Source organism: Chenopodium quinoa, unplaced genomic scaffold (assembly GCF_001683475.1).
Source record: "Chenopodium quinoa cultivar QQ74 unplaced genomic scaffold, ASM168347v1, whole genome shotgun sequence".
Classification (NCBI taxonomy): domain Eukaryota; kingdom Viridiplantae; phylum Streptophyta; class Magnoliopsida; order Caryophyllales; family Amaranthaceae; genus Chenopodium; species Chenopodium quinoa.
This window is the reverse complement of record NW_018743074.1, coordinates 854,152-875,347: the sequence shown is the minus strand read 5'-3', so window position 1 is coordinate 875,347 and position 21,196 is coordinate 854,152. Positions and strand designations below refer to the sequence as shown.

Below are 21,196 nucleotides of genomic sequence, written 5' to 3'. Positions count from 1 at the left end.
TTGAAAGGTGGAATCGGGTAAGTTTTACACAAAAACAATTTCGACTAGATTTTGCAAAAACATGTCATGTTAATTCTTATTTCTGAGTATCATAAACTTATACTACGCATCATATTACATTCTATGAACATCATCAGAATTCAGACTTAATTCTTTCTCTAATAGCAAGATCACTCTATCATGGTCCTGCGCTTATGAACTCAATGAAACATGTTACAATCCGCCAATCTATATATTGATAAAAAAAAAAAAAGAAAAAAAAAAAAAAAAAAAAAAAAAAAAAGAAAAGACTAGCAGTATTTATTAGGTAAAGACATATCTCGAGACTGGAAAATATTTAGAACAAGGGCCTCTTCCCATTCAACATCTCCATCAGATGATCGAAGACATGACTTCCCCCATCCTGTAAACCAGAATGCATGTATTCATTAGTTATCCACAGCCTTATTCCGGAAATATGTTCAGCAGTTTTCATGGCCAGATTGAAGTTCACAAACATGTCCTCATAGTAGAGCGCAGCTGCTACAGGAACCTATAAGCATTGTCATGCAATATGCAATGTTAGATGAAAAGGCACAGCATTATCTAACCCGAGGGAGCACAACAAGACAGAAACATGTATTCACATGAAACTAGCGACACCGACACAAAAAGAAGTATAAAATATCTGCAGTTTAAGCAAAGAAACAAGCCCCAAATTATGAATCCTGGTTTTCTGCCATTAAAACATCAACAATACATATCACCAAGGAAGGCTAAGAATCCAGGGAAGACAAAGAAACATTCAGGATCAATCACATGTACAAGGCAGGAAATCAGACCTTGTTGTTCTCCAGTGCTGCTACATCATATAATGGAGGCCAATCTTTTTTCTCTGAAAGTATGTGGGCAACCTCCTTGAGATGTTTTAAGGAAGAAATTTCATCAAACATCCATGGGAATACCATCTGTACAAGTAGAGTGTCAAGTCAGATAAGATTACATGAGCAGACGTTCACTGTTGCCTGCTGCAGATTCCAAAATGCAAGAAACACAATGAAAAACACATATTGTGGATCAGTCGTTAAATTATTTCTATTGTCAATGACAAACAAAGAAATAAAGCAAATCCTTTACTAAGGAAAGCAAGTACTCTTCGGCCGTACGTAACCAAATAAAACTTAGTTACAGACTTACAGGTACAAATTTTTTTACATTTCGCAGTTTAACTCTAGATACAGCAAAATTCACTGACTTCACTCAGAATTACTGTATGAGTAACTTCTGTGTGAGAAGGTTGTAAGGCAAGGCAAGGGTTACAAGGTGAGCTTTATAATTAAGTAATTAACTTGGGTGTAATGGGGCGAATTTTATAATTAAGTAATTTATTGTAATATTAATGAGAACTTCATAGCAAGGGACTCGCTGACCAAAAGGAGAAGAAAAAGAAAGATTCTAGAATAGGAGGGTTTTTCACTTGAAAAGAAGGTTAAAACACTTAACAGCTTAGGCTGCTTAGCACTATCATATGTTGTAGCATAAGCAGGAATTTAGCCCATTACACCAATGAAAAAAATAACTAGATGATTACTAAGAAAATAATATCAAGGAAAGATACCTCTCCTGTGAAGTATACAGGACGCCCTTCTTTTGCTGCCTTGATTGCGTCAAACTTGCTTCCATTGGCCTCCCTTACTCTATGAGCAGCCCACTGTGATGGAGCACCCTGCAAATTTAACACAACTTACCATTATTTTCATGGAAAACTTGCTAGACAAACAGCAGCAAGTTTTTCTGCCCTAACACATGAAAAGAAAAGAGAGACTAAACGTACTTCGCAGTAAATCAACTCATGAAGTATCACATATAGCGGGTTCGTATTGAAAGCCCCCCAATTATCAAACTGCCATCCAGAAAAGTTTCAAGCAATTAATTGTCATACCAAGTAAAAAAAAAAAAAAAAAAAAAAGGGGACTCAATTTTAATAAAAAAATATAAATCTGTAGTGCAAAAAATAATAGTTGTATATTGAATTACTTACGGCATTCAAAAAGCAATAACTGAGTTGCTTTTGTGCACCTGGAGTTATAACAGGATCCCAGGCTCTCTCAAGCCTGTGGAGAACAGAGGATAAGAAGGAAAAGGTAAAAAGAAAGGAAGAGATAGAATGACCAAAAGAGTAATATTTTAATCTCATATTAAGTAAAGCGAGATATTGACTAACTACTTACATGTAATGCAACCTCTCAAAACCAGCACCAGCCCCAGCCCCTAGACCAGAAAGACCAAGAGTTTGAAGTCCCCTTGGGGTTAACATTCCACCAGATGGTAGAGGCACCTTCATTCAAGGAAACAAGAAAAGATACAATGATGCATAACTAAGCTTTCGACAAAAAGCAATTCAAAAATTAAAAAATAAACTTATATGGTGTAGAATGTCACACCCCGCCTCCTTCAGAATTTGCCAAGAATTTAACAATATCTTGGACAACTTCAACATCCTGAGGAAACCTTTCATAGTATTTCTCTGTTTGACGCGAAATCTTTTCAAAGCATGCATGATACACGGCATCTGCAGTACAACCATCTGCAACAGGAGGAATTCCGCCTGTTACAAGGACTTGCTTTAACCCTTGAGGGGCAAAACTTAGATATGTAACAGCACAAAAACCACCGTAGCTCTAGAAAACAAAGGGAAAGAAAAAGTGGTGAATTATAAGAGCTATATGAGTTCACTTTTGGGGAAATAAATACTTAGTGAAGATGATCACTTGAGCACTAAATAAAAAACACTATACACATGTCTGTGAACTCACAACCTATAAATGCAAAAAAATCAAGAAAGCACTAAAATCAACTTATACCTGTCCCAAGATAGTCCAAGGACCAGCTTCAGGAACAATGCGTTTTCTAATGAATTCAGCATCGTTTACAATATTGTCTGCACGGAAGTGTTTCAAGTATTCAGCCAGATCTTCTGCAGATTTCATTTGCCGCATAGAAGATGTGGTCAAGGGAGTTGACAAGCCTGTTCCACGCTGTATAAATACTGCATTAGGTAACTCCAAGAAGAAGCTAAGAACCATAACCTAACCATAATAACAGGATTTGCTAATGAAACTTCCAATAAAACATGCCTGATCCAACAACACAACACGATAGCCTTCACATGCTTTACCAATCCAACCTTTCGATTCTGTAGGACGTGGAGACTCAAAGCCAGGTCCACCTTGCAGATATAGAAGATATGGCAGTGGTTGATCCTCCTTACCAGCTGAGAGAAATAGGAGAAATATGTATTTGTGAACCTCAAATTGGCAAAAGATAATAAAGCCATTAAGGCATTAACAGCCATAACTGAGCAATACATATCACATTTTCAAAAATAAAAAGAGTATTGATTTTGCCAAAGTTTGTTAGTTTCACTTTGTACACTTGTACGTTATAATCCCTTTAATTGTTTTCCTGTTCTAAGAAGGATCAAAATGAGTGAACATGCCAAAAGTATGGAACTCCAATCTGTATAGTTGTGCACCCAGTGCATCCAAATTCCGAACAAACCGCTGAATTTAACATCACTCATCTCAACTTACAAGCCCTTATTCCTATAGACAATTATCTTAACTTATAAGCCCTTACTTAAATTAAATATACACTCTACTCGACTTGAAACTTCTTTTTCAATACGAAAAGAACAGGGCTTTAATAGGTTTTAAAATCCTGCACCTAGAACTACACCACCATGTAGCTTCAAGTCGAAAACTCAAAACATGCACACATGCAATAGTTGATTGTATGAGAGGTTATGATCAGTGTGCATACGTCACATGCCGGGTACCGGCCACGTGCACCATAAACACATTGACATAGACCCGTGGTAGTGGACAGTGGTACCAAGATATAGGGTGCAGGGCATCGTTTTCCAACTTGTTTAAGTCAATATTCTTTCTACAGACTACTATTTAGTAAAGCAAAGGATATAAAAACACTACTTCTAGTCAATCGAATGTCTTTTTAATAAACAATTGTAATGGGAACTACTATCCCACCACCAAAACGAATAATCAAAATTCCCTCGTACAATTCCAGAATCTTGAGTGAAATCAAAAGCTAACAACGACAATCAACTAGCATATAATCCAACAAATTAAACTGTTGATAACACTAATTTATGCATTTTACGACAATAGTGGAATCCAACCAAGCAAGCAGGCAATCACACTTATTACATACACAATTTACACACCCAGAAAAAACAATATTAGAATAAAGCTTAAAGTTCATCCCCTTTTTATGCCCTTTTTCGTTTTATATAAACCTCTTTCCATCAAAAGCTAGATCCATTTTTCATATAATACAAATTTGTTCAAAATAACGTCAATTGATTAAGATACGACAAATTCACAATCAAAGTCGACAATCCAATGAAGAATATGTAAAATAGCAAAAATGGATTGAAATAAAATGTACCGGCAACAACTTCGCGAGCAAAAACGCTGATTTTAGGGCAAGATGAATCAGAAACACTAGAATAATCAAGAGGAACAGTGAAATAATGATCACGAAGTCGGAGTTCCGGCACCGAGATCCAGTTTCCGGCGAAATGGTCAGCCGGAGAATTGCCGTTGGAGGATGTCATGGCGGCGGAGAAAGTCGTGAGTTTACGGCGGCGAGGAGAGGGAAAGTACGAAGATGAAGATGAAGATGAAGCGAAGCGATAAAGAAGTAGAAATGGAGGTGTCAACAAAGAACAAGTAGTGAATGTAAATGGTATTCGTGTTGACCACATTATTCGTGACGCCGAAAAAAAGGCAGTTTTTTAATGTTGTGATTGGTTCATAATATTTGTCAAATACTTCCATGGTTTGAAGCTAACCACTTCAACCTTTCTTTTTTAAGTATTAACTTTGTTTTGTTTTGTTTATTAACTCACATGATGACATGAGACCGCACTCTATTCTTATTCGTTTAGGTTAGGTGTTAAAGTCTTAACGGGGCGTTTGATTGGAGGGATGAAAATTAGAGGGATAAGAATGGAGGATAAAGATAGGGGATTAATAGGTGGGATAACGATAATAATTTTTATCCCATGTTTAGTAAGTTTAGAAAACAAATTAAGAATAAGTAATAAATTAATAAAAATACTCTTACTAACTTCTACCCTTTCTCCTTACCTTTTCAATTTCATTGAGGGTAATTTGGTCTTTTAATATTTATTTCTTATCCCTTCCCCGTATACCACCCCCTTAGTTATAGAAATGGAGGGATAAGTGGGTGTTTTTATTCCTATCCCTAACCTCTTCTAATCCTCATTCCTCTAAACAAACACTACATTTCTTCTATCCCTATTTTTTATCCTTATCCCACCCCTTTTATCCCCCTAAACAAACACCCTCTAAAAGGATGATGCTCAAAATCTCGGATCAAATTAAATTGTGTATAAGGCCCTTTTTGGTAATTAACGGTTAGTTGATTGGTAAGAATTGATTATATTAGCTAGCTGCATTAGCAGTTTTGACTAGTTGATTGGTAAGTGCTAATTCTGTAGAGTTGTTTGGTAAAATTAGCTTATTATTTGTAGTTGTTTGTTAGTTTTGAACACATGAAATGACAATTTAGGACATTGACATTTTTTTTAACAAGGGTAAGAAAAGTGGGAGGGCAAGAATGTAAATTAGAGTAACTTTTTAGAATAAAATTGTCATTTGACATCCATTACTCAATCAGCTAATCTAAAAAGCTCTATTGTTTAGCTTTTTACAAATTAGTTGATTTGCTTTAATCAGCTCATTTAAAAATCTCTTTAACAAATAACCAAATTAGATTATTTATGTAGTCAAACCTCAACTTGGTCAAATAAGCTCATTTTTTTGTCAAAACTCTATTTACCAAACATGGCCATATGTGTAGTGTATTGATTAGGTGTCACTTTATAGTGTTAACACAAAATATAAAGAATTAAAATGTTATGTGTCAACTACCAAGTCTTATGCAATTCAAAATTAGTGTCTTATGATGTAATATTAAATTTTTCTATAGCTATATCACTCCTGGCAATTGTCCTAATTGAACTTGTTTATAAATGGTTGTTTAAGAAAATTGAAGGTTGAAAAAAAAAATATTGTAATTTGTAAATACAAGTGGTTTTCTAGACGAAGTAGATATCCAAATTTGACAATTCACTTACCTACTTAACACAAGAACTTCTAGATTGTTTGCTTTAGGAAAGTCAGCAGTGAAATTAAGATTTTTTTTTTATTTTTTTTTTAATGTTACCAATAAGATAATGAAAAGTATGTTTGGTACAACTTGAATATTTTTAACAATATAAAAATAGTTCGTTTCTCGAATAACACCTTAGACTTCAATATTAATTTCGAAGATGTAAAAGGTGGTAAATGTTAAAACTTATAAATAACGCATTTGATGCAACTATGTAAAGCATCGTAGGGTAAAGTTAGGTTTCAAGCCATATAGATGGCTTCTTGGTTTGGGCATCAAGTTGAAGACTAAATAAATTTTATTGTTAAGTGACTAAGGTGAGGACTTGAGGTAGTTATGTAATGAGTACATTGTCTTTGATTAGAAAATAAAATGTGACTTTTAAACTGTGATAAATCAAGTATTTAAAATAAAATTAAGTGGAAAAATCGAATTAATATATATAACTAAAATTAGAGAAAATCAAAACTCCATCTCTTAATCTACATTACATTTCTTAGAAGTAATTTACATTACCAAATAAAAAATTCTTTCAACTATTTCCACCAAAAAAAGGAGAGTATGTTGAATTATCATCCATATACAGAGTTGACTCGTGTTATGCACAAGTTTAGATTCCTTAGAACTCCGATCATATTCTATAGGTAAATAATGTAGAACCGAGTGATGGAGAGAGTAACATTCGTGACATAGTTCCTCTTTCAAAAGAATGAATTTTATTTCTTTAAGAGCAAAAAATAACGAAGAATATTATTGACTTGGTACTTTAGTAGGCCAACAACCCCATCACGATCCAAGCACGCACTCTCTTCCACTCTTCCTGGTCTTTTTCAATGGCGGTCTTCAGCAATGTCCTTCAACGCGCCGCCGTCCTCCGCCACCGCTTCCACCTCCGCAACATGAGCAACATCCCGGAAAACACCGTATACGGCGGTCCAAAACCCCAAAATACAGAACAAAGGGTAACATTAGCTCACCTAAAGCAGAAACACAAGAAGGGAATTCCCATAACAATGGTGACAGCCTATGATTACCCTTCCGCCGTACACCTTGACACCGCCGGAATTGACATTTGCCTCGTCGGAGACTCCGCCGCCATGGTTGTTCACGGCTATGATACTACTTTGCCGATTACTCTTGATGAAATGCTTGTTCATTGTCGCGCGGTGGCGCGTGGTGCCAATCGACCCCTTCTTGTTGGGGACCTCCCTTTTGGTACTTATGAGTCCAGCTCTCAGCAGGTATAAAAATTATATTTTTGGATGTTTTAAGGATGAATTGTGAATTGGGTGATTGTTTTGTGGTTTTTTGCTTGATGGGTTGTTCTTGTTGAATAATTAGGGAATGGAATTACAATTGGATAATTGATGTAATAATTAGATGATAATTGTGGTGGTTTTAGATTAAGTGGGGTTGTTCTTGTTGGGTAAGCAGGGAATGTTTATTGCAATTGGATAATTGATGTAATATTAAATACTGTAATAAAATTAATAATCATGTTGTTTAATTAAGTACAATTAAGTTTGTTTAATTTCCTTGCTTCTAATATTAGACCTGGTGGCTAAAAGCTCAAGAGGATAAAGTGGTGGTTAATCAAAGAAAAAAAAAAAAGCTTTAATTGGTGAGAAGAATGTATTAGATAAGATTAGACATTTGGGAAAATGGGGCTGAAGTATGTTATTAACAACTCCTTTAATTTGTTCTGCAAGCACTTTATTGTATCATAATCGAAAGTTTAAGCCCTAAGGTGAGTGTATTTGATTGTTATCCTGAGTATTTGGCCAATGGAAAGGAAGATTACTGCTCTCTTCAGCAAGTGATTTTTCATTGTGCTTTTGAAAAAATCCAATGCTTGCATACCCCTATTTCCGAGTGGCCCAGTAATCCCAGTTCCTTATAACTCATGTGGTTGGCTTGGGATCTCCTTACAGCGAGGCATAAAATAAGCTCTAAGAAACAAAATGCCTATAAGCTTTAGAGGGTATAAACTGATTTATCTCATTGGTGTACAAGTGTATAATCAATACCTCAATATAATTTAGAGTGAGTATATACTCATTGTAATAAGATGCCTTGATTGATACAAGTATTATGTTTGTGAATGTATTAGTGTGATGATTCATGATATGGCATTTTAATATTAAAACAGGCAGTTGATTCTGCTGTCAGAATTTTGAAAGAGGGAGGAATGGATGCAATAAAATTGGAGGGAGCATCACCTTCTAGAATTACAGCAGCAAAAGCTATTGTTGAAGCCGGAATTGCAGTGATTGGGCATGTAGGATTGACACCGCAGGCCATTAGTGTTCTTGGAGGATTTAGGCCTCAGGGGAGAAACATTTCCAGTGCTGTTAAGGTATCTTCTGATAGATTCCTCAGTCCTCACCCCATGTGACCATACACTTGATATATGTTAGCGCTGAATGTGGTACTGTGAAGGTTGTAGAGACTGCACTTGCTTTGCAAGAAGCTGGGTGTTTTGCTGTTGTTTTGGAATGTGTTCCTGCACCAGTGGCTGCAGCAGCAACATCCATTTTAGGAATTCCTACTATCGGTATTGGAGCTGGACCATATTGCAGTGGGCAGGTTTGTTTTCTTATAATTGAAAGGTCAATGAGTTGACATTTTATCTTTATGCATTGTGTTTTAGTTTGAAGAAGTTTAGAGTTTATCATCTTGCTTTTTGCTTTGTATATTTTGAAAATACATGCATTTGTTACTCGACATCTTTTCACATGCCATTGCCTACTATTACCATAAAATGTACACTCTTGTGCTAATTACAAACCTGGTTTTAGCCGACCTATGGTTCTTTCCAGTTAGTTTGTCTTCCACACTGCACATAACTCTTTTCATCCCTCAACTCTCTTAATTCAACCGCAGTGTCCCTTCAATAAAGAATAGTAGTGTATTCCTTTTTTGTCGACTTTATGCTCCTTTCCTCCCCTTGAATTTAAATCAGACTCGTTTACTCACCAATTGTTTAAGAAGGCATGAGCCTGCACTGAGGGCCTTAGGCAATGGGTTTCCTGGTGACCTGGTGTGTATGCGTAAGGTGCACAAAGTATTAGGGTTCTTGAAGTGCTGGCATAAGACAAGCCTGTGCTCGAACCTAGGTGGAGTCAAGCACACATGTCACGATTAGAAAGGTGGTCATTCATGTAATAATTTAGAATCATTTTTTTATATTTTCTTGTGTAAGATTACTGTAAATTCCTTTTTCACACGAGACTGACCTAAATTATTGAAACAATGGAATTTTCAGCACAATTTCTACTGTTGTGATTTTAGGTTGCCGTTTTTTTTTAACACAATTGTAATTAGCTGATTTTCCCAGCATGCATCATTATTACCTTACTTATAAATTGAATGAGATATTCATGACATTCGTTTAACATATCAAAGCCTCTATAAATTACTTCAACTGAATTTGGCACCTAAAAGTAGGCCACTAGGCCTTGTGCGCTGCAAGTGCCTTGAGCGCGTTGCAATGCCTCAACTCCACTTCAGCAAAATCCTCATCATCCTGTGTTGCCTTCCATGCTCAGATCTTACCAAAGAACAGAAATGAAAAAAAATATAGTTGCCATGTCAATAAAATTCTGGAATTGTTCCTTGCTTAATTTGAACACTACCTGCTCTTTAATTGAATTCCTTGCTGCACTGCAGATGACTAGGCTCTTTTTATTTTTGTTTTATATAAACGTACCAGTTATTCAATGAAACTCTTATTCTGAGTGCTTTAAATTCCATTCTGACCTTTCTCACATGAAAGGCTACCCAAACTTTTCTCTTCAACTTGGAAGTAAAGATAAAGAAGTTGTGAGTTGAAAATTGTTTGAAAACTTGTACATCATCTTTTCAAGGAGAATTAATTTTAGAAATTGAGAGAGATAAAGATAGGAAAATGTTTTCTGTGATTTCATGCACCTCTTTTATTAGCTTAATAAATCGGCTCAGTTGCTTCACCTCTCTTACAGACTGCAAAAGTAAGTGGTTCCTCTTAAAGCACTGATGTGGACTTATGGATGCCCTTATGTTAATTATGGTCCCTCTGATTTGCATCACAATTTAGAAAACTATACAATCAATTCTTGGCTACTTGTAGGAAGCCTACCATTCTGTAATGCAGAATGCTGTTTTCCTTCTTCATTCTCCCCATGCTTCAAATAATTTCATCATAAAGATGCAGAATTCTGCAGCCAAGTTTGTTTAGTATGATGCACTCTTTCTGCGGTCCCATAAAATTTACCGCTGTTTCAGACTAATATCAGATAAACTTACTCAATTGCCTATGCTCTTATTTTTACACCAGGAATTTTTTTATGTCCAATTGATTCACTTGATATTATCCTAATATTGTCATGCTCAATCATTAAAAAGCCTAAATGATTCTGTAAGAAATTTATTACAATCTTGGACCTCATTTCTAAGATTCGACTAAAAAAAGGAACTGTGGCATTGACTCCTCTTCACCACCCCCGCCCTCCAAACTATTTGCCCTGTCTGTCATTCAAAGGGGGAGAAAAAAAGGTTAATTGAGATTTCATTATATTTATTGTAGAACCTAACTCCATGAGATATGCATCCAATCATATATGATCTCTTTTACCAAATGCTTCTTAAATTTCAGGTGTTAGTGTATCATGATCTTCTGGGAATGCTGCGACACCCTCACCATGCAAAGGTTAGACAGTGCTACTCGAACTTTCTGCCACCGCCACCCCCACCCCTAAAATGAAATAGAAGTAGAATAGATGGTTTATTGGTTTTTTTTTAATCAATAATTGCAGGTTACTCCTAAATTCTGCAAGCAATATGCACACGTCGGAGATGTGATCAACAAAGCCCTTGTGGAGTACAAGGATGAAGTGACAAGTGGTTCATTCCCTGGACCTGACCACAGCCCATATAAAATCAGTGCTTCAGAAGTTTGGTGGTTTCTTGGATGAGCTAAAACAGATGGGCTTGGATAAAGCTGCCTCTGCTGCAGCCGAAGCTGTTGAAAAGATGGAGAAAAACAAAATCACCTCATAGATTGCTATGACTAACAAAATGCATTCGACAATCCAAAAAAAAAAAAATTATAATGGCTCCTCATATTGACAAGAGTTTTCCCCTAATTTCTATTGACAGTAGAATTTGGATGTTATATAAGTTTGCTCTGGCTAGTAAAAGTGAGCATGTTTCAGCTATGACACTGAAGCGCCATGCCAGAAACAGAGGATAGTGTTTTCTTTAAGCTTGAAGTCTGTAACTTCTTGTTGGGTGCTGTAATTTTGCTAAGAGGCATAACAGAAACTGTATGTCGGCTGAAGAAACCTTATGAGAATAAGAGATTTGATCATGGAGATTCTTATATAGTATTCGACTTTTATTTCAGTCTTCTAAATAGGCTCATGCTCTTTATGAATATATTAGAAGCATCAAATTAGCCAATCAGGAGTTTCTTAAATTTTTTTATTTTTTTTCTACATGTAATATCCGCAGTTTCTCTCCGTAAGATGAGGTCTAAGCTCCGATACATTACGGAGTATCATTTAAAGGTAGGCTAAATCAATATTGATGATTGACATACAAGTTTATTTTACTATTTGAATGTTTATTTGAAAGTTTCCTGTAATCTCTAAAGAATCTGATGAAAATGACTTGTTAACAATAACAAAGGACAGTGCAATCATGGGCGACCTTGAAGCTATTTGGCACTTTGAGAAATTTCACTTCAATTTTAATCAAAATTTGAGATTCCTCCAGAAAAAGTGTCATGGACATGACTTTTGACCTTTGCTATGACAACATTTGACAAGGGTCGGGTGTGATTTTGACATTGGTACTGTTGGCACAATGACATTTATAGAGTCTTAGAATTGACAATTCTGATGTCCAATAATAATAATACGATTTTGTATGATGTATTTTTAATGAATTATTATGATGGCCAAAGTCAAAATGAATGTCTTAATGATTTTTTTTTTTTTATCTGCTTCTGTTAGGAACTTTTCTCTGATTTGTATCAAGAATTACTTCCAATCTCCAACAAAGTTCACACAAATATTAATTTAACACCTTTGTTAAGGTTTAAGCAATTATGGTTCAAATTGCTTGGTGTTACTCGTACAGTTGGCTATCTCAAGTTCTCAATCACTAGAAAGAACTTATCATTCTTTAAATCAATTTTAGTATGGTGTACCCGAGTTTATATTATTGTGCCGTTATATATGGGAAATAATTGGTATATTAATCTTTGACATGACAAATTTCAATATATATTTTTCTTTGTATTTCATAATAGTTACTAGTGAATTTTAACAAAAAAAAAATATAATGAGTGCAATCCAACTCAGCTACATTCATACATGAAAATTTAATTAGAGAATAACAATAAATCAATAGCATTCCTCAATACAGATTACAGAGTATGTAATTATGTATTGCCCTTAGCTATCAACCGTATGGTATACCCGACCATAACCGCGCCGCAACCTCTTAGCAACCATTGTGGGTGTAAGCAACCCGTTTTATGTACTGCCTTCAAATTTGACTCCCTTCCCCCCAAAATTGATTCCCTTCTTCCCCAGAGAAAAAACAGAGTAAGATGAGCATCGCATCAAGAGTACCAATCTGCTCAAAACTCCTTCGTTTACTCAAACATCAAAACCCTCAAAATCACGCCTATTTCCTTCACTCATCCATCGAAAACCCCTCAAATGCTGAATCGCCTAAAATAGACCTTTCATCATCATCTTCAATTGTAACCCAAATCGTCGAAATCCTCAAATCCAACGATAATGAAAGCTGGAAGACAAACCAAGAGCTTTCTAATCTTCTCTTCTCAGATTCTAATTCTCTCTCCTCCAATCACATCCTCCAAATCACTCGTCGTTTGGGCGATTCTTCAACAGCCCTCAATTTCGTCGAACACCTTCGCTCCAATTCTCCTTGCCCAGATGATAATCTGCTTTCTTCTGCATTTCAAGCTGTTTTTGAGCTTGCTTCTCGAAAACCCAGTTGGAAAGAGAAGCTCTTCGACCTCCTTAACACTTCCATAGAGATGGGTGTTCCTTTGAAGGTTAATTCTGTTATTCTTTTCATTCAATGTTTAGGGCGGGTTGGAATGACTGAGAAACTAATGATGATGTATAATGAATTAGAATCCCAGTTGAAGATTACCCATGTTCGGAATGCGTTGATTGATCAGCTTCTTAGAAATGGGTGTTTTGTTGATGCACTCCAGGTGCTCGACGATATGCTCCAACCAAATGTGGATTTCCCGCCAAATTCAAACACTGCTGCAATTGTTTTTTCGGTGATGTTGGAAGCTAGGAAGCACGGAAAGGGGTTATCTTGGGAGGAACTTGTGGAGCTAGCGTTGAAGTTTGGCAGACACCGCGTGTTTCCTGATACTGTTCTGTTGACGCAATGGATTACTGAACTCTGTAGGGCTAGAAAGATTGACATGGCTTGGAAGCTTTTGATAGCTTTCATGGAATTGGATGGACCTGTTGAAGTTGCACCATATAATGCCTTGCTGGCAGGTTTGGCAAAAGACCGCCAATTTAAAAGAATGGAAGAATTATTGGAAGAGATGCTGGCGAAAGGCATAAGTGCTAATGTTGTGACTCTTGGGATTAGTATCAATCACCTTTGCAAGTCTTTTAAGATTGATGAAGCGATCAATTTGTTTGAGAAAATGAGGAACGGTAAGATAAGTGCACACATTGAGCCGGATGTAATAATCTATAATACTCTCATCAACGGGCTATGTAAAGTTGGTCGTGCAGAAGAAGTTTTAGCTATGATGAGAAAGATGATATCAGAAGGTAAATGCTCCCCAATTAGTAGCACTTATAATTGTCTGATTGATGGATTTTGTAAAGTTGATGAGGTTGAGAGATCTCTTGAATTGTTTGATGAGATGGAGAAGCAAGGAGTTCAACCAAATGTTGTTACTATTAATACTTTAGTGGGTGGTATGTGCAGAGATGGTAAAGCTGGTAATGCGCTCAAGTTCTACCGTCAGATGGAAGGAAAGGGGCTAAAAGGAAACAAAGTAACTTATACTACGTTGATTAGTGGTTTCTGTGGTGTAAATAATATCAATAAAGCAATGGAGTTGTTCAAAGAAATAAGACAAACATGTGCATTAGATGCCATTGTGTACTATAGCCTGATCTCTGGCTTGTCCCAAGCAGAGCTTATGGCTGATGTTGAGTCAGTTTTATTCGAGATGAAAAGTGCTGGATTTCTCCCTGACATTCGGTGTTATAATGTGATGATCAACGGCTTTTGCAAGAAGAATAAGTTGGATAAAGCTCATCAGTTGTTGGAGGAAATGAAAGAGGTTGGACTTGAACCTGATAGTATTACCTACAATACTTTGATCTCATATTTCAGCAGAACCGGGGACCTGAAACCAGCTCGTAGACTGCTTATACAGATGGTTGAAAACAAGATTGCTCCTACAGTTGTCACATTTGGAGCACTAATTTATGCATGTTGCAGGGCGGGAGAGCTTGATGAAGCCATGAAAATTTTTAAGAAAATGAGTTCATCCAGCAGGACTCCTCCCAATACTGTAGTATACAATGTCTTAATAGATGCTCTTTGCCAGAAGAATGAGTTGGGGAAAGCACTCTCTCTTTTTGAAGACATGATAGCCAAGGGCGTGGGACCAGATTCGAGTACCTTCAATGCCTTATTCAAAGGCCTACGAGACGAGAATAAGCTTGATAAAGCTTTAGAGCTTATGGGGAAAATGACTGAATTGGATTGTCATCCTGACTATATAACCATGGAGATACTCACAGAGTGGCTTCCTGCAGTAGGCGAAGATGATAAACTTAAACAGTTTGTAGAAGTATACAGGTGACTCTGTATGAAGAGTGGCTTTCTGGCAATGAGAGGTTCTACTTCGCATCTTGTAGAGGAAGATGCTTTAATTTGTCGCTCTTTAAATAAGTGGAACTTCAAATTTTCTAATCACGTCTAACCAAAAGACCACTCCGGATTACAATTCAGTGTTAGTAAGCTGTATGAAGCCAAGGTACATGGTACGCAGAGAAAAGATGCTGCAACATCGCTATTAGCTGCCCGTTCAACCCACCACATTTAACTGAAAGTTGCGTTTTAGGCTCAGCTGATTTAGGGAGCTGAAAGCCAGAGCTCAAAGTCCCCTTTTTCTGAGAGGATAAAGTGATGTTGTACCAACATTTCCGTTGGGTTGATTTTCAGTCATTCAGCAAAGATGCAGACACAGTAAGGGAAACCCTTGTCTGCAATAAGCACGATGTAGATGTATCGGTTTTTATTTTCTATGAAAAGGACTATTTTTGTGCTGCAATCCAATAACCGTAGTCTTAATTCTTAATTACTTTCTTCAACATAATACTCGTATTAAGTTGGGAATTTTGTTCAGTTTTGTTACATGGTACTCTTTATGTATCTTTACTTTTAACTTCTTATTCATTTCCCTTACCTTTACATATAGCACATTCCATTCTGATCCTCCTCAAACGAATCTACATTCAAAAGCTATTAGACAAAAGATTATGGTAGTTTCAAAAGAGGAATGTGGAATGTTCACATCAAGTTGAAGGTAGGCAATTTCAGAAATTAAAACCCTATTGAAATGCAGAACTGGTATACTGTATTTGAAAAGTTACTGCTTGTTTATAGTTTCATTCACCAAAATTGGTACTGTTATGTCTGTAAATGGTCTCTGCTCTACTCTAAAAATAAGGCCTACTAAATTTAAACAATGTGCAGAGTTTTCAGTTAAAATTAGGCAGTAATTAGGGTTGTCCTACCAATTTATCCCCCAAAACTAAAGAGGAAAAAGATGGTGACTTTCATTGGAGATTGAGAACCGACAGCTGTGAACCATGTGTTTCCACAGATTCCATTCGATGGTCCCAAAACTAGCAATTTTTACATTAAACTATCACCATCCTTCTTAAAGCATTTGATAAATTAATAAATTTGTTTACAGTAGAATAGAAAATGCCCGTTTGACAATGTTCTCCAAAGATAAAAAGCAACTTATCTTTAATTCTCACTCCGTTCACAAATAATAATCCTCTATGATGTATCCCTTGACTCACAATCTTTTAATGTGTTTACATAACTCTAAAAGTCAATATTCTATAGCAAAAATCAAGTTATTAGCAAAATTTCTAACTAGTTGTATATAAGTCAAACACTAATCCAATATTAATAAGGGAAGAGGACAAAGCGTAAGAATATATTTGGTGAATGAACACAGGACGAAACAAATAATTATAGTCAATCTAAAATATAAACGCACCATAACAAGAAGTAAGACAATCATCATAAAATGAAAGAAGTATATATACCGAATAATTAACTTTATGAGTTTTATTGCTGAATACTACAACTATACTAATATTTTTTTCCTTTCCTTCCTTCACAAAAACAAAAGAATAACTATAAGCATATGCACCTCAACCCCATCCCTCTTTTTTCCTCTACAAGGTTCTTGCTAACTTTCAATGGACCATTCCCAATTTCCCATTACATTCACTTACAAATCAAAAAAAAAAAAAGTTCACTTTAGTTGAGAATAGAGATTCTACCAACTAAAAGTGTTTTCTAAAATTTCTCTCTCCTCCTTATCTCTCTAACTTTTGGTTTACTGTTAAATCTCCACTACCTTACAAATCCACAATGCCATTGTGACCTTACATAGATTCTGACAAATAGTGAGAGCATTTTTCCCACCTCCCCTCTCCTAAAAAGCACAAATAAAGTAAATATAATAAATTTAAAATAAAATAAAATTAAAGTTGACCAAATTAAAGTGGGAAGGCATCATGTCAATGAACCAAAAGTCAATCCCACCATCATCAACAACCACTAGAATTCCTCCCACCGGAAAATTAAAAAAAAGTCAACGTCTGCCGGAAAAAGTCAACTCCCTCCGGCAGCTGCTGCCGTACTACTACTATTACTTAACCAAGGAAACTCCGCCGACGACGGCGAAAAATGATCTGAAAAACAATCACTACCATCTGAGCCACCGTCGATTTGCTCAAACCCCACGTAGAAATCATCATTAAGCATTAAATCAGATAGAGCCATTTCGCTTGTATCATCTTCCTCTTTGATTAATTCATCTCCTTCAGTCTTTGACTCTGACTTCTCGGTCAAAGGAGAGAGACTTGCGGCGGAGGGTGACGAGCAAGTGGGCTGCTCCGGCGGTGTTCCGGTGGTGGTAAGTGGTTTTTGGCGAGTACTTCCGGCGAGAGAGTTTCTGTGAGTTGGCATAGGGTGATTGTGTTCGGAAGTGTAGGTGACTATGAACATTTTAGGGTCTGATCTGTTGCGCTCTACTTGTTTTCTGGCTAAACATCCCTTTGAGCTGCTACATCTGTAGTATCCCCTGTTGTATTTATTTTTGGAAATAAAATTCATTAGCGAAAAATAAGACAAGATTGTAGCAAAAAAAAAAATGAAAATCAGAAAAAAGATTTTAGGTTGGTAAATTTCTATTAATGGTTGGTATCATTGAACAAGGACTACTTTTCTGGTTTCGCCTTTAAAAGTAAAGTTTTTTGGAAATGAGCTGAGATTTGATGAGATTCTTGGTGTTGTGTGTTCAGGAATTTGCTTTGCTTTTAAAAGCAAATAAAGAGTTTGAACACAAATTCTTTTGCTTATCACAACATGTTATCATTATAGGTGCTTTAGCATATGCTTAACGGAACACTTTGTAAATTAATGGAATGAAAACGGAAAGTGTGTAAAACTCGAGCTACCCGAGGGGGGGAGTACTGACCTTTTTTTTTTTTTTTTTTTTTTGGGAAAAAATCAAGCAATATAGATAGAAAGAAACAAAAAGAAAAACCACCTTGGATATGGAGAGCCTTTGATGGGTTTCTGACCATATTTTCTCCAAGCCCACATATCAGAGGAAAGACCTTCTGCTGGAACATGACACACCTTCTTCATCAAATTCTTCCTGTATTACAAAAATCAAAACAAAACCCATTAAAATTGACACCAATCTACAAAATGGGTACTCCTCAAAATCATATTTTTCTCATGAAAAATTAATCCAAACAAAACCAACCTTTTCTTAGTTCTCTGAGTTTGAGAAGCATTATTTCCAGCATTAGAAGGAGAAGAGGTTCCAAAAATGACATGAGAAGGCTTAATTAATCCTCGAAGCTGCGTTTGTTGTTGATGTTGTTGTTGTTCAACAATTCCAAAAGATCTTCCAGTGATGACTGAAGAAGGCGAAGATACCGGAGACGCCAAAGAAGCCGAGGAGAGAGACTGAAAACTATTAGTGTTATGAATAGTGACGGAACTATTTGCAGTAGTTGCAGTGGAGCAAATCAACGGTTTACATATATCCTGCAACTCAAACGACGTCGTTGAGGTGCAAGGCTCAAAGGGGTTTGAAAATTGAAACAGAATACCACCACTTCCACCACCACCCCCACTCGTTGTTGAACAAGGCGATGTAGAAAAATACGGCTCTTGCTTAGGCGGTTGTTGTTGCTGCTGAGGTAGTTGAGGAAGAAGGGTAAATTGCGAAGACGACGACGACGGAGGTGGCGGCGGAATTGATGGAGAAGGTTCTAGATCCGCTGTGGTGGTGGTTGTAGTGGTGGTGGTGGTGGAGCAGCAGCTTCTGACAACGGCGAGTAGATCCCAATCTGGAGGGGTTTCCATGGATGTTACGAGGAGAGAGAAAAACAGGGGAGGAGAGAGAAAGTGAGAATAAAGAAGGAATGAGAGAATGGAGACAAGAGAAGGCGCTGACTTTTGGAAGGGGTGGGGGGATAAGAAATCAGAAAGATAATTAAAAAGAATGGAGGGTAGTGGGATGGGATTTATATATATAAATGAAATTTTTAGAAAAGGACATTTTCAGTTTGAGTACTCCATTTTTTATTTTATTTTTTTAGTTGCATATTTTGACGTTTTTGGGTTGAATTCTTTAATTAATTTATTTTTATATTATACTTGTATAAATTTTTTAGTGTATTTTATCAATTAATTTTGATTTATTTCAAATAACATAAGTTTATATAAGCTCAATTCAAAAACAAAAAACAAATTAAGTAAGAATGTTTCTATAAAAAAAAACAACAAATTAAGTAAGAAATTGTATTATTATATACTAGTACTAGGTTTTGTGTTTAAATAAAATTTGTAAATGAAAATTAATTTTTTTTTCCAAGAATATTGGCACTGGTATATAATAAATGAAAATTATTCTCCTTTAGACTACATTCATGTCCTAAAATGTACTTTGTACTCTGTATTAAAGATTATCATTATACACGTCTAGTAATATTGTATTTTTATTTTTGAAAGATAATATTGTATTATTGTATAGTATGGAGTATATACTAACTTGTAACAAGTAGACAAATTTTTTAAAAAAATATGAATAAAAAAAAACTTATTTTTTGTGCCCTTGATATGTTATTATTTGTATTGATATTCATACAAAAAGACAAAATAATAAATAGGGAGTATGTATTTTTATTTTCAATACTTTTGATGTATCGTCAATTTTATAAGAAGGAAAGAATACTTGTAATAAATACGGATTAATTAACATAAAATTGGAGGTATAAATATATAAATACAAATTAATATAAAAATAAAAAATAAAAGGAAAATTGAACAAGTGGTAATGTGGAGTGAAATTCTCTTTCATCTGAAAAACCAGGGTGGTAATGGGGGGTTGACTTAAGAAAATGTCAAAGGGGGGGCTGGATTTGCGGGTAGAAAAAGGAGAAACGCGGCTCAATGTTATGTTAAATTTTGGGGTTTTAAACATTTGGTGGGTCCTGCTGCTGCTCGTGACTAAGGGGCGTACCGACAAAAAGAAAGTGAGCTGGGTCCCGCTAGGGTGCTCTTGTGAGAGCTCTCTTTTTATGACCCGAGGGAGGAACAGGGCGCCCGTAACAAACAGATGGATGCCAATTTTTGAGACTCATAGTGATAGTGGGAGTGGGACACGCGCACTATTGTTTTTTTTGGGAGTTTTGGTCCCATTTTAATTCAATTCAATTCTTAACTAAACTTAATAGTGTACTCGTACAAACCAAACCACCAATTGTTTCACCACATGGCCCAACAGTCCAACACACACAAATACACAATGTTGTTCATTTCAATAATGAAGATGACAAGTATTTCTATGTCTAAAATATGTGTATTCAATGGTCGATCTTGACCTTAAAAACCCTTTGTATATGGATTCGAGATATGTTTGACACAAATAATTTAAACAAATTTACACGTATTTTATAAATGATTATGAAAACTTCGTATTCGAAAAGTACTCATTCATTTAAAACTAATGATATCTCATTCGTTACTTTTTTTAGTACATTTTATGAATTTGGAATAATCTGGATACAACTCATACAAGTAATAGAGTTTAGCTAAATATGGAAATTAGATCATATCATAATTTTTCATATATATAATCAAGTGAATTGAACTTAACTCTCAAGTGCATTTTTACTTGATTTTAACTAATTTGATGTAATTAAATATAATTTAATTATACATTCATCTGGAGGATATCACTATTAAAAACAAAAAATTATATATATATATAAAATAAAATTAAAAAATAAATAAATAAGTAGGAAAGGATTGATATCTTGGTGTGTATTAATGAGGTTGGGCTTATTGTCTCTTTGAAGACCGAATGAGATTGTGAAGATTCGGAATGAATGAGCTGAGTTGTCTGTGAATGTCATTCATGAGTATGTGCATCATACAATAGCGTTGTACTGCAAGATATTAAACTGTTAGATTATTATTTGCCTTCATTTGTTGTAAAAGTTATTCTTATTTTGACATGCGTGATTGATTTGTTGTAGCATGATGCTCGTACATACATACTTAAATTGTATTAGTACATTTTATACAAAGTATATCTTTAGGTTATTTATATTAAGTCAAAGAAAACTCAACTTTCAACTCGTGCCAATAACTTTGACTA

At 35.6% G+C, this 21,196-nt stretch overlaps 4 protein-coding genes across 4 annotated transcripts; 2 read left to right on the top strand and 2 right to left on the bottom strand.

The window, feature by feature from the left end:
- Positions 1-45: 45 nt before the first annotated feature.
- Positions 46-5,052, bottom strand: LOC110731589 (proline iminopeptidase-like). Its single transcript, XM_021911458.1, has 10 exons — positions 4,450-5,052; positions 3,117-3,253; positions 2,844-3,017; positions 2,424-2,660; positions 2,211-2,317; positions 2,021-2,093; positions 1,814-1,882; positions 1,598-1,705; positions 822-947; positions 46-532 (listed from the first exon to the last, which is right to left on the bottom strand). Exons 1-10 carry the CDS (start codon positions 4,766-4,768, stop codon positions 338-340), a joined length of 1,545 nt encoding a protein of 514 aa, XP_021767150.1. The 5' UTR covers positions 4,769-5,052; the 3' UTR covers positions 46-337.
- Positions 5,053-6,811: 1,759 nt separating this feature from the next.
- Positions 6,812-11,562, top strand: LOC110731588 (3-methyl-2-oxobutanoate hydroxymethyltransferase 1, mitochondrial-like). Its single transcript, XM_021911457.1, has 5 exons — positions 6,812-7,442; positions 8,351-8,557; positions 8,641-8,787; positions 10,835-10,888; positions 10,995-11,562. The coding sequence occupies exons 1-5, from the start codon at positions 7,035-7,037 to the stop codon at positions 11,151-11,153; spliced, it is 975 nt and encodes a 324-aa protein (XP_021767149.1). The 5' UTR covers positions 6,812-7,034; the 3' UTR covers positions 11,154-11,562.
- Positions 11,563-12,480: 918 nt separating this feature from the next.
- LOC110731587 (pentatricopeptide repeat-containing protein At3g61520, mitochondrial-like) lies at positions 12,481-15,617 on the top strand. Its single transcript, XM_021911456.1, has one exon. It carries the CDS (start codon positions 12,797-12,799, stop codon positions 15,068-15,070), a length of 2,274 nt encoding a protein of 757 aa, XP_021767148.1. The 5' UTR covers positions 12,481-12,796; the 3' UTR covers positions 15,071-15,617.
- A 913-nt stretch (positions 15,618-16,530) lies between these two features.
- Positions 16,531-19,032, bottom strand: LOC110731586 (WRKY transcription factor 22-like). The gene is made up of 3 exons (XM_021911454.1): positions 18,290-19,032; positions 18,068-18,178; positions 16,531-17,599 (listed from the first exon to the last, which is right to left on the bottom strand). The coding sequence occupies exons 1-3, from the start codon at positions 18,895-18,897 to the stop codon at positions 17,128-17,130; spliced, it is 1,191 nt and encodes a 396-aa protein (XP_021767146.1). The 5' UTR covers positions 18,898-19,032; the 3' UTR covers positions 16,531-17,127.
- Between the last annotated feature and the right edge of the window lie 2,164 nt (positions 19,033-21,196).

What these genes read in the sequence shown, in the direction of transcription:
- LOC110731589 (XM_021911458.1), bottom strand. Translation starts at nt 4,768, where the DNA reads ATGTGGTCAACACGAATACCATTTACATTCACTACTTGTTCTTTGTTG. An exon ending in GTGTTGTGTTGTTGGATCAG is followed by an intron (nt 3,018 to 3,116) that starts GCATGTTTTATT and finishes GTATTTATACAG; the next exon opens with CGTGGAACAGGCTTGTCAAC. An exon ending in TTTGAGAGGTTGCATTACAT is followed by an intron (nt 2,094 to 2,210) that starts GTAAGTAGTTAG and finishes TGTTCTCCACAG; the next exon opens with GCTTGAGAGAGCCTGGGATC.
- LOC110731588 (XM_021911457.1), top strand. Translation starts at nt 7,035, where the DNA reads ATGGCGGTCTTCAGCAATGTCCTTCAACGCGCCGCCGTCCTCCGCCAC. An exon ending in ACATTTCCAGTGCTGTTAAG is followed by an intron (nt 8,558 to 8,640) that starts GTATCTTCTGAT and finishes GGTACTGTGAAG; the next exon opens with GTTGTAGAGACTGCACTTGC. An exon ending in GACCATATTGCAGTGGGCAG is followed by an intron (nt 8,788 to 10,834) that starts GTTTGTTTTCTT and finishes CTTAAATTTCAG; the next exon opens with GTGTTAGTGTATCATGATCT.
- LOC110731587 (XM_021911456.1), top strand. Translation starts at nt 12,797, where the DNA reads ATGAGCATCGCATCAAGAGTACCAATCTGCTCAAAACTCCTTCGTTTA.
- LOC110731586 (XM_021911454.1), bottom strand. Translation starts at nt 18,897, where the DNA reads ATGGAAACCCCTCCAGATTGGGATCTACTCGCCGTTGTCAGAAGCTGC. An exon ending in ACTCAGAGAACTAAGAAAAG is followed by an intron (nt 18,179 to 18,289) that starts GTTGGTTTTGTT and finishes TTTGTAATACAG; the next exon opens with GAAGAATTTGATGAAGAAGG. An exon ending in AAAGGCTCTCCATATCCAAG is followed by an intron (nt 17,600 to 18,067) that starts GTGGTTTTTCTT and finishes TAAATACAACAG; the next exon opens with GGGATACTACAGATGTAGCA.